We start from the raw sequence: 14,402 nt of genomic DNA on the forward strand, positions 1-14,402 counted from the left end.
GCTATCGGGTAGTGTACAATGGCCGTCAAGTCACAATGCTGAATGGACTCGCTGAGCGGCCTTGTGGCCTGCGTAGAGGGCGCCTTCCATCCATGGGGCAGCCATGTGGTCTCCCGCGAGGTCAACGATTGCCCCTTGGCACTGCTGTCCCCGGTCTCTGGTGAGACTCTCTAGCTCGAGCTGTGCTCTCGACAGGCGACCCACGGTTCCCTGGCTGAAGGTGGGGGTGTAGTCGTCATGGCGAATGATGCTGCTCCGAGAGACAATGTTGCCCTTCAGTTGTGGGTGCAGATGCTCGAGCTCTTCTTGAAGGCGCATTGCGAGAGCGTCGTCATCAATGGTCGCAGCGTCCGCGGCGTTGGACGTGGTGACGAGCAGCAGGCTGCCCTCCTGGCCGGCATCGATCCACGAGTCGCAGCAATACATACCTCCAATGGTCCGAAAAGGCCCTTGCTCCACTTCAGCGGCAGGAACCACCTCCATGCCAATCTCTTGTCCTTCTGAGATGTAAAACTTTGTCGAGGTGCGCACGTAGATGTAGTCAATACGGGAGTACGTGATCCCCTCGAGGTGTTGCTTGATGATACTAGGCGCTTGAGGCCACAGTCGCGCAGCAACCGGTGCCTGACAGGCCAGCACCACTGCACGTGCGTGCAGGACCTGCTCATCAGATCCAGCAGTGACGGCGACGGTGCCTCGCTCTTCGTCGAGCGAGAGCGAGTGCACCTGCGTCTCGTGTCGGACATCGAGCCTCTTGGCCATGAGCTCGACGAGGGCCTGTGTGCCGCCCTGCAGCTCCTTGAGGTCGCCTTTGAAGATCTGTAGCTGCAGCGCAAGCATGGCTTTGGAAATCTTGTTGCTGCGCACGCCCCAGAGGAACTCGTGGGGCCCTGCGGCAAAGTAATCTGCCGCTGTGCTTGTCAGCCCGCGCGTGCACTCGTGCTCGTCAAATTGTTGCATGCTCGTAAGCGTCCCGAAGTCATCCTTGCGGTGCGGCGGACCGGTGGCGAGTATCGGGGCCGCAGCGCGCAAGAGTGACAACGAGTCAAGCCAGCCGAGGGCACTGAACCGTATGGGCGCCAGGAGGGACCCATAGTCGACGTGGCGCCATTGTCCGCGCTGGAGAACATTAGCGTTGAATGCGCTCGGTTGCTTCTGCACCCGGGCCCCAAGACCAAGCTCTTCGATGAGAGCGCAGAGGCGAGGGTACTGGTCGGTGTGGAAGATGCCGCCGTGCTGCAGATACGCACCTGCCACCTCACCGGGGCGTCGTTCTGTACGGATCCTGCCGCCTGTCCACGCGTTCTGCTCAAGCACAATGACCTTTCTGCCATGGTCATGAAGCCACTTGGCGCTTGCGATGCCAGAGATACCCGCCCCGACGACAACGACGTCTGCGTCAACGCTGCTCATGGTAGTTACACATAGAGGTCGCCATCTGTCAGGCAGGTGGTCCAAGATGATCACCATCCGGAATGAGCAACTTCCGGTGCCTGGTCCCACACTGTGAAGCGACCACGTGGCAAATCTTCGAGGCCCCGATCCACGCGTCTTTGGGTGGATCGACATCACCGGGCTATTGAGCCAGCTTCATGCCCTCTGCATTGCCCGTGTGATGCCTGCAGCTCGGAGTCTACGGAGCCGTTGCTGCTGAGCGCGAACCAGAGCATGCCTCCGTGTGCCTCGTCCTGCTTTTCAGGACGGTCCTTGCTCCAGAGTCGAGTGAGCCAGTCTGGCAGGCGGTTGTGACTGCTCGGCGGTGCTTGAGAAGCAATGCGTCTCCACTGGGACTCGACATTGTAGGGGTGGTCTTGGTGCATGGAGCAACAGTAGCAAGGTAGAAACGAGCCCATCTGAGCCAAAAACATCGATCGAAGCCAGATCGGGCGCTTCACCTCGAGTGCTGACTCGACGGCGTCGTCACGGAGCACGACTCGAAGCACGAGGCGGTGCGAGACGTCGACGGCACTCTTGCCATGCCGTATGGAGTTGTTGATGGGCGTATTTGAGCAAGATGGTATCTGAAGGTCCCATGCCAGCCTCTGGAGAGCGTCGTCCTTTTCTTCCACGTTCCCTTTCCTCTTCTCGCTGGTCTCTTTCGTTGCGCGCCGTCGTTGCAAAGCCAGCTGAGAAGCACTCTCGATCGCACTCTCCTCGAGTACGTTCTGGGCGTCCCCTAGCTTCAGCAGCGCCCACTGTCTCATCACGGGCGTCTGCAGCCGGCTCTGCGGGCCGTAGGACGTTAGTTCCTGCAACAAGATCTGCACCGAAAGAAGCGAGACAGCACTCGTGTTGGTCGACAGGATCGCCAGGTCGACTGCAAAGCGTGTGCCAACGCTCGGACTGGGGTCGGCATTCCACGCATAGCTGATTCGGTCACCGCAGACACCCTCCGAGACTGCAGCCTCGGCGTTCTCCGTCGTCGCCCCGCCTACCTCCTCATGCACGATCCTGACTGGCACCTCTGCCGACTTGCTTTTGCCGCCAGGAGGGCTTTCGACGGTCGCCGTGAGGACGTAGGTATTGGATCCAAAGTCGGCGTCCACCGAAGGGGGGAGATCCAAAGGCAGTGGAATGGAAAATGGCACTCTTGCGCCTTCAAAAGTACCGACGCTGTCGTCCGCATCAAGCTCGACTGTGTGACTGATGATCTCCGTTTGACGATTTTGGGGGGACGGAGTGGCTGCCATTGTTGGCTTCTGTCAGTTCTCGCTCGTCGTACTGGGCTCGCTGTATGCTCACCGTCCCAATCGACCCACACAGAGAGGCCGCGAAAGGTGAGACGCACGCCCCTGGACGCGTGGCACTCGAGAGTCACAAAGCCTCGCAGCTGGTTGGAGCTGGCCCCGTCATCTTCTATCCGCTCTCTCGAGGGCACAAAGATGACCGATTCGGCGAGTGTCAGCTGGACGGGTGGCTGCCGCATCGTGGGTGAGCCATACTCGCGTGCTGAGTTTGCAGCAAGTCTTATCTGGTGTGGATCGGCGCATCATGCACCCACGTGTGTTTCAAACTATGCGCGGTGTGGAGCCTGTTTTTTGGACTCGAAAGTGGAAGAGTCCTCTTGCTGGCACTCATCATTGTCATTGTCCCGGTGAGGCTTTTCAAACAGGCAACGGCGGACGTTGACCGAAGCTCTCGACGCTGTCCATTTATTGCTGCATTCACCAATCCAGACTTATTTCTGCGTCGTCTACCAAGGAGGCTTCAAGCAGGCGCACGTACGACTGTTTCACACCCGAGCCATAGACTGCACCATAGGCGCGCTCGAGGTCGGCAGCGGTTTGCAGCAGCTTTTGTTGCCCCGTTTCGCTGCCGTCGATGCTTTCAACAAACAGGACAAAGTCCTTTGTCGAGCGAGTCTCATCGTCATGGTCGTCGCCGATCTTGGTTGGCTCTGCATCGCGGTGGTTCCAGTAGCGACAGACGACGACTGGGGGTTTGATTCCAGACTCGTCCTGATAGACAACCTCGCCGAGCTTGATTGTCTCGATGCGTTCGTCCTCATCTGCGGCTACGCCCAGGGGCTGAAAGGCCTGCTGTCCAGGCGATTGTAGCAGCCGGATTGTGCCACCAGAGAGCGAGGCAACGTCAAAGCCACCGTGGGGCATGAGATGGACTCTGGACGGGCAGCGTGTAAGTCAGTGCTGATGCGTCTGAGCTCCTTTGGGCTACCTACATCTGGTTGCTGAGGTACGTGTCCACAATTGGTCCAATGGCCCGTGGCCACACCTTGTCCTTGACGAGGCGCAGTGCAAGCGCATAGTGCGTCGGCTTGATCTTCTTGGACTTCAAGCCCATAGTCTTGTATGCTTGCATCCACTGTGCGACCGACTCGATTTGCTCCAGCTCCGCTGGTGTTCCAGAGGATACCAGGTCGAGCAGCTTCTCCAGAGCACGTGCCTTGAGGAATTCCAGCTTGGTGACATCCGCCCTGGCTCCTTCAGACAGTCGTACGCGAATGACGGCGACGGCGACGAAGCCGAAGCGCTTCCTGAGACTCGAATCAATGACAAACTTCATACTCAACGCGTCTGCAAGCCCTCGCAGCATGATTCTTTATATGCGCTGAGGATGTGCCATAATTACCCGCACGAAACCCCGATAATTCGGCCGACGACAGCCGCGCAAGTACTCGTCATGTCGCGTCTTGCTAGTAGCTCGGAGAACCTTCTCGTTGTGCCTTCGTGCTGTACTGTACATTCAAGCGCAAGAAAAGCAAGAGAGCCAGCCAAGGCGGCCCTGTTACCATACTGCTCGCGCCTGGTCCGACGACGGTCATCTCGACTTCTCGGCCGGGCTCTCAGCACTTGCAGGAACTGTACACACTCGCGATTGCTGGCAGAGGAAGGGAGACCAGCGTGAGACAAGAATGGGGCGACTGAAGAAAGTTATAAGAGGAGCATGGCCTCAAGAATCCGCTGAAAACAGCCCGTGCATGGCTCTCTGCGAAGGGATGGCGTAGCAGCCCTATCTTGCCGGTGCTTTACCCGAAGACGCACGCAGGCAGAGATAAGATAAAACCGGCTTCTGTCCTCGGTTGCGAACCGGTGTGACTGGCTGCTACCCTGTCTGTTACCTCTGTCCAGGCCGTCTTCGCATCATACTGCCACACGAAGCATAAAGAAGAGATCTGCCACACGAAGCACAAAGGAGAGATCATCGCAATTTCTGAAAGTCGAGAGAGAGACGCAGGAAGACAATACTACAGATCCTTGATTGGCTTCTGCACCGACGCCAGCATACCTGTCCCGGGTGGGCAGTTGACGTACTCGAAATACTGCTGGCTCCGATCCAAGACGGCAATCTCGTGCCACAGGCTCAGCTTGCCCTGGCCCTGTGTCTCGGCCGCGTACTTGAAGAAGCCGTTAAAGATGTTGAGGTGCGTCTTGTGCTCGCGACTCCATCTTTCCAGACTGGCCAGGTCGTCAAAGTAGCAAAGGCCAAACGACTTGGAGAGGCTTGGCTCCACCCTCTCGGGATCCAGATGCTCCATGAAGCGGCATTCAAAGCATCCAACGCGTTCTGAAGCACTCCCGTCGCCGTCGAGGCTGCGGTACTTGTCGTTGCTGAGGAATAGCATGCCTGCCTGCAGCGTGGGATGCAAGGTTCCCAGGTACAGCTCCCGCTCCTTGCCCTCCATCGCCGACCAGTCCTGACCCGAGTGGATCACACAGAGGTTCTGCCGGCCAGGAACGACGACGCGACGGGAGGCGGTGCCGTTCGCCTCTTTCGCCCCACCCAGCATCCCTTTGACTGGACAGACCTTTTCACCAGGGACCGTATCCGTCTGCGCAATGGGAAAACGGTCCCGCGCGCTGCCCCAGTAGCCGTGTTCCTCAATAGCTGCACTCATTCCCTGGCACATGAGCGCGGCTCCCTCGCGCGCGGCCTCGTTGGAAAAGACGCTCTCGAGACGATCCATGGTCGGGTACAAGGCCTCCAGCAGCCACCCGTGCTCCTCGGTCTCCCTCTTTGACTCGGTCCACCAGGCGGCGAAACCGCTGGAAGAGGACCACGAGAGGTAGTCTTCCTTGCACGGCCAGTAGGCCTTCCAAGCACGGGTCTCGCGGCCTGTCGGGTCTTCCGAGTTGCACAGGAGGCGATAATGAGGTTGAGGAGAACCCTGGCCTAGGAAGTGGTCGACAGACTCGAGAGCATCGTGTTCGAGGCGCGAATTTGGCTGGCTGGCGATGGCCCCGATCAGAACCGCGGCGACCTCGGAGATGGATGGGTCGAAGCGAGCAGAGTAGGACGGATATGCTGGTTCATACGAGGCCGGGGTGGACTTTGGCTGCGAGCGCTGAGTCCGGAGGTGTGGGCAGATGGCGGAGTCGAGCATCTTGTTCTCGTTTACAGAGAGGTGGCTGCTGAGAAGAAGAAGCGCTGAGAAATGCGACCCTTTATCGTCTCGCGACGCAGAGTGCGGCTAAATCTCTGCTTGTGGTTTCACCGACTTCTCTGAGCAGCGCGCCATTGCCAATTACCCGATCGGGCTCTTCTCAGAGATAAGATTTTCGCTACGCGAGCAGCATGAGCTGAAGGCTGCTCGCTGCCAGTATTCCCGTTGTCATTTCCAGGACCTATATCTGCGTCGGGAAGAAGAAGTACTTGGCTTGTGTACTGTACACATAGCTATTTTCCCGTTTTCTCCGTAATGCCGCAATTCGCACAAGCCAGCGAGTCCTACATGTATGCGTGCTCGGGGGCAACAGTGCGACGAGGAGCATTGCCCTTTTCCTGCTGCTCACGCTCTGGGGAACGATGCGACAATGAGCATTGCCTCTTCCTCGCCGCTCACGAGTCTCGTCCTCCCCATTCGATCGGTCAGAGAAGAGAAAGGTTTGAGGGAATCGATCCAGTCATGGCGAAATGAGCGGAGTTGCTGCGAGCTCGCAGCGGTAAGCTGTGAACGTGTGCCAGACAGCAAATGGCCTGCCCGACGCGCTCGAGCAAGTCGAAGCGAAGCCGAAAAGAGCCCACCGGCACTGTGCAGAGACCCGAGAAGCGAAAGTATTCCTCTGCTAAGTGTCAAAGCAGCGGTGTCTTTTAGGCCTGGGCGTCGCAGAAGGTAAAAACCAACATTGACTCACCATGCGAGCCAAAAGCAAAGGTAGGGCTGAGCCCCTTTTGTCCTCTCAGGCACTGGAACGACGGCATCGTCTGTTTTGGGAGCGTTCTGAAGGGGTGTTGACACTCGACCAGCGAGACGGAGACGATCAGGCTGGTCAAATTCAGGAGATTTCTGTGGGAGAAGTGAGCGGGTCAGAGAAGAGCCAGCGTGAAACAGGACGACTTGCCTGTTGTTCTCTTGGAAGGGAATGACGTTGAGGCGAAAGGAAGGCAGTCGCCAAGCGCAGCCGCAAATCTCAGAGCATTTGCGCACCGTGGAAGTACTCTCGTCCGGCTGGTCACATGGGCTGGACTCGATCGAAGATGACGGCGGCTCGTTCGTTGAGGCGGTGTAGTCTGCTGTCTCCTCCGACAGACCTTCCTGTACCACTTCGAAATGGAAGAGAGGCGGTACGGCTGGAGATGGTACAGAAAGACTGTGCCCGGTGACCGCCTCAGTCCTAGGAGGAAAAGTAGCTGTCTAGAAGGAGGCACTCACCGATCCAGAGCTTCCTTGACGCTCTCAAAGAAGAAGGGCGCACTCTTCTGGACAGCCGAAGCTGAAGCACCGCACATGTTCCAATCGCAGCTCGAGTAAGGTGCTGCAGCCGGATATGACCACGAAAGCAGATCGTGAACTAAACCTTGATGAGGCAGGGAAGCGCCTCTAATTGACAACTTCGTGACACCTGCTTCATACGATTGCCTCCACCGAGAGACCCTTCGAGGAAAAACTTTCCGCCGCACGGCAACGGGCAAACCGACTTTGCCCGTTCTCATCTTCAGCGGATCTGGAGCAAGAACATTTGCTATCTAGCCCGTGGTGTCATCCATCGCCGACCCCACTGGAGCTCTCGGTAGGGTCAGGCAGCACGCATATCGTCACGCGCACCTCTGCCTCGCCTCTAGTCAAATGTACTGCGACTCACCACTGCTGAGGTTCTCAATCAATCTTGCATGTATCAAGTCAGCCAAGAGCAGGAATCAGGGAATCGAGTGTTAGTCTTAATTTGACTAGTTTCCGTATCTAGATTTCGGTCAAGACTGCGTTCCTCTCTGGGTCACTGCTTGAATGTCGGACTTCGATCACTTCAGGCACACTTACATGGGGAAATAGTTTGTCAGAAAGTCAAGGAGCGCTCACTTCCAAGCCTAACGATGACTGAGCGGCGGTGATCAGTCAAGAATATCAAGAATATCAAAAGACCAGCGAACGCGGTCCCGCCAAGGAACTAACGACGGCACCAAGCCGTCCGATTCTGTCTTGGAAGTCGATTACTCCCTGCTCTGCCAGTAGCTGACGCAAGCGTCCTATAAGGAAAGTAATCGTGATACTATGAAAAGCCTAGACCGGTAGGAGAAAAGACGAAAGAGCAGAAAATTAAGGGTGAGATTACAGTTCCCATCTTGAGCAACCAGGGTCTTAAGATGACGTTGTCAGAGTACGTGACGAAAAGCACGTATGTAAGGGCCCCTGAAGTTGGGCCACTTATAGATTAGACCCTCGAGCCTTGCAATGGCTGCTGTAATAGCCACATCGCCCTTCTCATGCGCATCTACAAGCAGGATCTGATCGCTGCGCTGGGCGAATTTGTGGGCACGACCCTCTTTCTACGTTAGTTTGCATACCCACACTGTACGTCCGCACAAACTGATCACTGCATTGCAGTCCTCGCCTTTGGAGGAGCAAAGACAGCCCAGGTAACCCGGACGACGTCGCAGCTCGAGGGTCTGTCAACAAGCTTGGGCAATCAGACGATTCTCTTCATCGCAGTGTCCTTTGGGCTCAGCCTCCTGGTGAATGCCTGGGTCTTCTACCGCGTCACCGGCGGCCTCTTCAATCCCGCGTGCGTGTCTGCGCCTTTGATCTCTCTCCCTGGCTGCGCTGCTGATCCTCACGCCAGTGTGACGCTGGCCCTTTTTGCCACGGGTGGCCTGTCTGTCTTCCGCTGCGTCCTTCTGATCGTTTCACAGCTCTGCGGTGGCATAGCCGCTGCCGCGCTCGTGGCAGCACTGACACCATTCGGGGGTGCAGAAAGCCTCAAGACTACTCTTGGCACAGGCGTGAATGTGACGCAAGGCTTGTTCATCGAGGTGTGTTCATTTTTCAAGACAAACAAAGATGAAAGAAACAGGAGATCTGACTCGCTGCGGAAAAGGCCTTCTTGACTGCGATTCTGTGCCTCACCGTGCTCTTGCTTGCGGCTGAAAAACACAAGTCGACCTACCTCGCCCCCATCGGAATCGGCCTCGCCCTCTTCTCTTGCCACTTGTTTGGCGTCGTCTGGACGGGATGCGGCATGAATCCGGCGCGAGCGCTGGGTCCAAGCGTGGTGGCCTCTTCTTTCGTGAGTGAGATCAGTGCGGAAGACGGAGTCAGAAGGTGAGCTTAGCATCAGCTGTAGCCCCATTATCATTGGATCTACTGGCTCGGCCCCTTTATCGGCTCGCTTATGGCTGTCGGCTTCTACCTTTTACTCAAGGTGAGCCGCTCTGTTCCACTTAGTCACCGACGACTCACCCCTGCCTTTAGACCTTCGACTACACCTCCGTTGTATTTGGACAGGACGCCGCTACTGAGGCAGAAAGCCACATGAAAAGCCGAGATGGCGCCGTTGCCGTTGAGATGCAGCCTTCTCGGGAGCAGCCCAGAGTGCTCGAAGGCGCGATTGCGACGGCCGACACCGCTGTGGTTGTGCTCCCGGCCGACGTTGAGAAGGGCCACCCAAGCATGAAAGCTGAGGCCCAGGATGGGGGCGCCTTACGGAAGCCTGGCGCCGTTAGAGCAGGGTGAGTTGCGGCTGGCGAAGGGACGAATACCGCGATGCTGATAGATGACCCCTTCACAGACTGGCTTTCTCTCCACGGCTAAACGGTTACTTGGCGCATTGAGCCTGTATGCATAGCAGTCGCCACACTGCGCACACATGGAGGGACACACAGTTAATACACGTTCGAAAGCGGCGGCTGGAGCTTCTTTGTGGCATAATCATGTATTTAGACGGTGCAAACATTGGCGTGGTCCATCCAACTCATCTGGCACTTGAAGCTTCGCCGAGGCACCGATACAGGTACAGCACAAGCCAAGGAAACGGATTTAAGACTCGCGTTAAGTCGGTCATAAGAGGAGCAATCAAAAACGTATTTGCGACCATCTTGTCTGAACGCCTCGCGCCATGTTTTTCAGGCGCAATCTTTAAGTCCGTGGCACGATGAGCTGGTGGAGGCGAATCAGGGCACGCATGCATATAAGCTCGCTCCTGGGCCGTGATACCACCAGACTTGCCCAACGACAATGACTCAACAGATTGCAGCCATATTTGGAGCAGGGCCAAAGGTGGGGAAATCTGTCGCCCTCCGCTTTCTCAGTGGTGGCTACAAGGTCGCAGTCGTGTCCCGCTCGGGGGCGCAGAGTCTCGACGAGGAGGTGGCCATCCAGAATGGGAACCTCCGTCAGTACAAAGCCGACTTTTCGAGGGCAGAGGAGACTGCACATGTGTGCAAAACGATTGAAGACGACTTTTCGTGTCCCATCAGCGTCTTCTTCTACAACGGTGCGGTGTGTCACTGAGCTGGAATCGTGTCTTTTTGTGCTGACACGGCACCGCGGCTCAGCCTACGGAGGCACAGGCGCTGGCCAAAACATTTTGCAGCCGTCGCTCGACACCATGCGGAGGACACTTGAGGTGAACACCTTGTCCGTCTATGCTCTTGCTCAACAAGCTGTCGGTGGGTGGCCTGTGCAGGCCCAGTCCAGATTCGCTTGCTGATTGTCGGAAGCAGCCGGCTTTGAGAAGCTCCCGCAGCAGGTTTCCAAGGCCTTTATCTTCACCGGAAATGGCCTCGACGATCCCAAGACCTTTCCACGGACACCGCCCAGTCTCTTGTCGCTCAGCATTGGCAAGACCAGCACTGCTCAGATCATTGACGCGGCAGCTCAGATCTTCGGTCCCAAGGGCTTCAGGTGAGCAGGACTGGACCGTGGTGTACAGTTCCGCGTTTAAGCTGCCTGCGACAGGTTCTACTACATCGACGAGCGCGTCAGCGACGGCACGCCCGCTTACAATGGTGTGACAGGCCCTCTCCATGCAGAGATGGCTTGGACACTCTCACAGGAAGAAGCGCAAAGCCACTGGAGAGTGACGTGAGTTCGACTGTGGGCTTTGCAGATCACGGAATTCATGCGCTGATGGCTCTCGGAGACAAGATGTATCGAAGGCCGGGGAAGGATTTAGAGGCCTGTCTTTCTCTTCCCGTTCTTTCTTCCAATTCGCACCTCTATTCGTTTGCTGCTGCTCGCTCGCGGTCCGAGGTCGTCGGCGCCCTTTCGTACGTCCTTTGTGACGAAGCCACGTGGTCATGACGGCAGCGAGCAGGACCTGTAGAAGAGGGAAAAAGGACAGCATGGTTGTCCCTTGCTTTCAAATATATTGAAGTGAACGAGTAGTGAGGGCCTGGACCAACGTCAGTGGGCGAAAGAACTTATTCGAGATTCAAATAGTGGGAGCTAGCTACAAAGCCCGACTAGCAAAAAAGCGCCACAGCAGCTTTCTTTTACAATTTTCGCGGAAAAAAACCCTGTCCGGGCCGACACAAGGAAGCTCAGAAAGTTCGAGCTCTATCCTGGCGAAAAAGAGGGGAGAGGAGCATGGTCCGGGATCTCAACAACAAAACGACCACAACGACAACAGAGACGGCAAGAAGGACAAGAGACGAATGGAGAGCGTCGATGTCTATCGGTCGGCTGGGCGGCAGCCCCTGTCGCACGAGTGGCCGCCCTTTCTGAAGTCGTACAGGCGCGGGCGGTGGGACGACGACTGGGGCAAGATCAACGTCGAGACGATCGAAAACGATGCTGGCGTTGAGCACCTGGGAGAAAGACACTGCAGCTTCGACTTTTTCCGCGAGCACGGCTTTCTCGGAGCCCCTCGGCCATCCAAGGAAGCAGAGAAGCTGATACGAACCACGCTGTGAGTGAGCACGTCCTAAGGGCGGGAGAGAGGGGTTAAGCTGAAGGCAATGTCGTCCCCCCCCGCAGCCTGCACCACGGCCTGGGCCAGCCGACCAAGAGCGAGGAACTGAAACTCTACTGCGAGATGGCCAAGGTGAGGCTGCTTTCCCTTCTCTCTCTCTCGAGCATGCACCTGACACCGGTACCCCCTCGTCAGCGTATCTTCAGTGTGGATGCTGCCCTCTTTACCATGTCGTGCATCAACGAGACGCGCGTGTCCATCATGGCCCAGTGTGGTGATGCGGGGATCCCTGACAGCATCCCGAGTGCCTATGCGCTTTGCTCGCACGGCTTCTTGCTCCCGAGCAATGCTGCTTTTGTTGTCGGCGATCGGCGACAGGACTGGCGCACAAAGGGCTTCGTCCAGCGTGACGTGCACGGCGCCGAAATGCAGTTCTTCGCGTCCGTTCCCCTGCTTCTTTCCTCTCCCTCGTCGTCCTGCTCAGCTGGGCAGAGCAGCAAGGTCCATGTGGGCAACCTAGTCGTCATGCGCAAGGCGCCCTGGACCGACTTTGGCGACGACCGGGCGCGCCTGCTCCATGATCTTGCTGCCATGGCGGCCAAGACGATCGAGGTCGACACGCTGAGTGTCAAGCAGCAGAAGGCCGTCGCCTACCAGGAGGGCAGCGCGGCCCTGGCAGGTGTTTCGCGATCCCGTGACTACGCCACAGCAGGGCTCGGAGAGCAGCAGCAGCAGCAGCATCAGCAGCAGCACTTTGTCCAGCTGCTCGCCCGGCTCTTGGATGCTGCTCTCGTGGCCATTGTGGACCTCTCGCAGACAGAGGACAATGTCGTGGCCAGTGGCAGCAGTAGCACAGCAGCAGCAGGCCAATTGACCAGTCAGGCTCTGAGGGAGCTCCTGCCCTGTCGCGGCGAGGGCCACCTCGTTTCCTGGTGCCAGGGCGTCGACGACGACGACAGCGACGACAGCGACAGCAGGGCGAAGCTCCTTGCCGTTCTGCCACACGCCACAAGGGCCTTCTTTGCGCTGCCAGTGCAGTCCGAGGGCGTCGATGTCGTCATCGTGGCCTCGTGGTGCGACGAAAGGCTCCTGGACGACACCGACACCCACTTCCTCTACACGGCCGGCGTGCTGCTGCACAATGTCTTTCTCCGCGAGCAGGCCCTCGTGGCACAGCACACCCAGCTGCGCTTCGTCCGGTCTGTGCAGCATGAGATGCGCACGCCCCTCAACTGCATCCTCGGCTACCTCGAGCTCCTGGGCGAGCGGCCGGCGTCGGCAGAAGCGAACAAGGACGAGCTTCTGGAGGCGGCCCGGCTCGCGTCGCTCGACCTCAAGGCCCTCGTCAACAGCGTGCTCGACCTCGATGTGGCAGCGTCGGCAAGGCTGGATGTGCCCCTTGTTCTGGACGAGGGAGTGGGCGCCGCCGAGGAACAAAAGGAGGAACCCCTCGGCAGACTGGTGGAGGACGTCTGCCGTGGCGAGATTGGCCGGGTGGCCCAACTCCAGCGGCAGGACCTCCAGATCTTTGATGACGCCCGTCCCTTCAACCAGCTTCCCCTCGTCATCCTCGACGTCGACGCGCGGGCCCAAGCGCTCATGGTCCCGTGCCCCGCCCAGGCACGACGCATCCTCGCCTGCTTCCTCTCCAACGCACTCCGCTTCACCGACGCCCGTGGCCTCGTGCGCGTCGAGGTGCTCCCAAACCCTGGCCCGTCACCCTTTTTCGAGGTACGGATCGAGGACAGCGGCGTCGGCATGAGCCAGACGTTCCTGGAGCGCGGCTATCTCGAGGCCTTTGAAAAGGCCAGCCCGTTTACAGTCGGAGCAGGCGTGGGCGCAACGCTGGGCGCCAGGCTCGTCGAGGGTCTTGGTGGCCTCTTCTCCGTCCGCAGTGCGCCGGGCCAGGGCACGACCGTCTCCTTTACGCTCCCGCACCTGCCTTTGCCTTCTTCTTCGGAGTCGGCGCTGGTCGTAAACGAAGCGCCGCTGCTGTTCGTGGGCAAGAAGTACTCCATCGTTGGACAGAAAGACGACCCGGACCAGGGCCTATCTCAGCCAGCTATCGCGCATTTGGAGCGCTGTTTGGAGAGGCTGGGCCTGGTGCAGAGCACAGGCGCAGGCGACGCCGACGTCGAGATCACCAGCTGCCTCGTCGATGGCGCCAAAGTCGTGCCCAACGGCGGTGCCAGGACGATTGTCCTGGCACGCACGCCTGAGCACGCAGACCAGGCCAACATCTTGGCAGCGCCCTTTGGCGTCCTGGCGCTGCAGACATGCCTCACTACCGCGCTGGCGACGCGCCGGGCTGCTCCGCCCCGTCGCACACCGTCGTCACCGCCGCTGGACAGCAAGCCGCGGATCCTCCTCGTCGAGGACAACCCGATCAACATGCGCCTCCTCACCGTCATTGTCTCCAAGCTGGGCTACGCGTACGCAGAGGCATTCGATGGCCTCGAGGCTGTCGACAAGTACCAGACGTTCCGGCCCCACGTCGTCCTCCTCGACATCTCCCTGCCCCACCTCGACGGCTTTGAGGTCTGCCGCCGCGTGCGCGAGCTCGACGTCGGTCACCGGCCCCTCATCGTTGCCACGACGGCGCTCTCGGCCGAGGCCGATCAGCGGCGCGGGCTCGACGTCTGCGGCATGGACCACTGGCGCACAAAGCCCCTCTCGCCCCGGGCGCTGCGGTCGGATCTGCTGGCCTGGCTGTCTTCCTTCTGAGTGCTTTCCCTTCCTCTTCATTCTGTGCATCCACCTCGTCACGGGCCTCATTGTATCATACCATCTAGCATGCATCGTCACTCTATTCACCCA

At 58.4% G+C, this 14,402-nt stretch overlaps 6 protein-coding genes across 6 annotated transcripts; 2 read left to right on the top strand and 4 right to left on the bottom strand.

Moving 5' to 3' along the window:
* Positions 1 to 30: 30 nt before the first annotated feature.
* Positions 31 to 1,413, bottom strand: FA10DRAFT_289052 (FAD/NAD(P)-binding domain-containing protein; the record flags this gene model as incomplete). The annotated part of the gene is made up of 1 exon (XM_025524258.1): positions 31 to 1,413. One exon carries the CDS (start codon positions 1,411 to 1,413, stop codon positions 31 to 33), a length of 1,383 nt encoding a protein of 460 aa, XP_025374142.1.
* A 41-nt stretch (positions 1,414 to 1,454) lies between these two features.
* Positions 1,455 to 3,045, bottom strand: FA10DRAFT_190221 (hypothetical protein). The gene is made up of 2 exons (XM_025518368.1): positions 2,743 to 3,045; positions 1,455 to 2,683 (listed from the first exon to the last, which is right to left on the bottom strand). Exons 1-2 carry the CDS (start codon positions 2,924 to 2,926, stop codon positions 1,569 to 1,571), a joined length of 1,299 nt encoding a protein of 432 aa, XP_025374143.1. The 5' UTR covers positions 2,927 to 3,045; the 3' UTR covers positions 1,455 to 1,568.
* A 41-nt stretch (positions 3,046 to 3,086) lies between these two features.
* FA10DRAFT_269577 (hypothetical protein) lies at positions 3,087 to 4,023 on the bottom strand (the record flags this gene model as incomplete). Its single annotated transcript, XM_025522805.1, has 2 exons — positions 3,087 to 3,621; positions 3,680 to 4,023. The coding sequence occupies 2 exons, from the start codon at positions 4,021 to 4,023 to the stop codon at positions 3,165 to 3,167; spliced, it is 801 nt and encodes a 266-aa protein (XP_025374144.1). The 3' UTR covers positions 3,087 to 3,164.
* A 626-nt stretch (positions 4,024 to 4,649) lies between these two features.
* FA10DRAFT_269580 (phenylacetaldoxime dehydratase) lies at positions 4,650 to 5,852 on the bottom strand. Its single transcript, XM_025522806.1, has one exon. The coding sequence runs from the start codon at positions 5,840 to 5,842 to the stop codon at positions 4,706 to 4,708; it is 1,137 nt and encodes a 378-aa protein (XP_025374145.1). The 5' UTR covers positions 5,843 to 5,852; the 3' UTR covers positions 4,650 to 4,705.
* Positions 5,853 to 8,160: 2,308 nt separating this feature from the next.
* Positions 8,161 to 9,734, top strand: FA10DRAFT_276447 (aquaporin-like protein; the record flags this gene model as incomplete). The annotated part of the gene is made up of 6 exons (XM_025523321.1): positions 8,161 to 8,227; positions 8,282 to 8,459; positions 8,517 to 8,706; positions 8,772 to 8,960; positions 9,018 to 9,117; positions 9,574 to 9,734. 6 exons carry the CDS (start codon positions 8,161 to 8,163, stop codon positions 9,657 to 9,659), a joined length of 810 nt encoding a protein of 269 aa, XP_025374146.1. The 3' UTR covers positions 9,660 to 9,734.
* Positions 9,735 to 9,774: 40 nt separating this feature from the next.
* On the top strand, positions 9,775 to 14,400 carry FA10DRAFT_281782 (hypothetical protein). Its single transcript, XM_025523716.1, has 10 exons — positions 9,775 to 10,166; positions 10,228 to 10,341; positions 10,396 to 10,576; positions 10,631 to 10,680; positions 10,728 to 10,756; positions 10,925 to 10,941; positions 11,060 to 11,076; positions 11,141 to 11,582; positions 11,651 to 11,717; positions 11,781 to 14,400. The coding sequence occupies exons 1-10, from the start codon at positions 9,908 to 9,910 to the stop codon at positions 14,307 to 14,309; spliced, it is 3,705 nt and encodes a 1,234-aa protein (XP_025374147.1). The 5' UTR covers positions 9,775 to 9,907; the 3' UTR covers positions 14,310 to 14,400.
* The last annotated feature ends 2 nt before the right edge of the window (positions 14,401 to 14,402 follow it).

This window comes from Acaromyces ingoldii (assembly GCF_003144295.1).
Source record: "Acaromyces ingoldii strain MCA 4198 unplaced genomic scaffold FA10scaffold_8, whole genome shotgun sequence".
NCBI lineage: Eukaryota > Fungi > Basidiomycota > Exobasidiomycetes > Exobasidiales > Cryptobasidiaceae > Acaromyces > Acaromyces ingoldii.

Bases quoted from the DNA above. Each gene is read 5' to 3' on its own strand.
- FA10DRAFT_190221 (XM_025518368.1), bottom strand. From the start codon at position 2,926: ATGCGGCAGCCACCCGTCCAGCTGACACTCGCCGAATCGGTCATCTTT. The intron at 2,684-2,742 runs GTGAGCATACAG...CAACAATGGCAG, and splicing joins TGTGTGGGTCGATTGGGACG to CCACTCCGTCCCCCCAAAAT.
- FA10DRAFT_269580 (XM_025522806.1), bottom strand. From the start codon at position 5,842: ATGCTCGACTCCGCCATCTGCCCACACCTCCGGACTCAGCGCTCGCAG.
- FA10DRAFT_281782 (XM_025523716.1), top strand. From the start codon at position 9,908: ATGACTCAACAGATTGCAGCCATATTTGGAGCAGGGCCAAAGGTGGGG. The intron at 10,342-10,395 runs GTGGGTGGCCTG...TGTCGGAAGCAG, and splicing joins TCTTGCTCAACAAGCTGTCG to CCGGCTTTGAGAAGCTCCCG. The intron at 10,681-10,727 runs GTGTGACAGGCC...ACACTCTCACAG, and splicing joins CGGCACGCCCGCTTACAATG to GAAGAAGCGCAAAGCCACTG.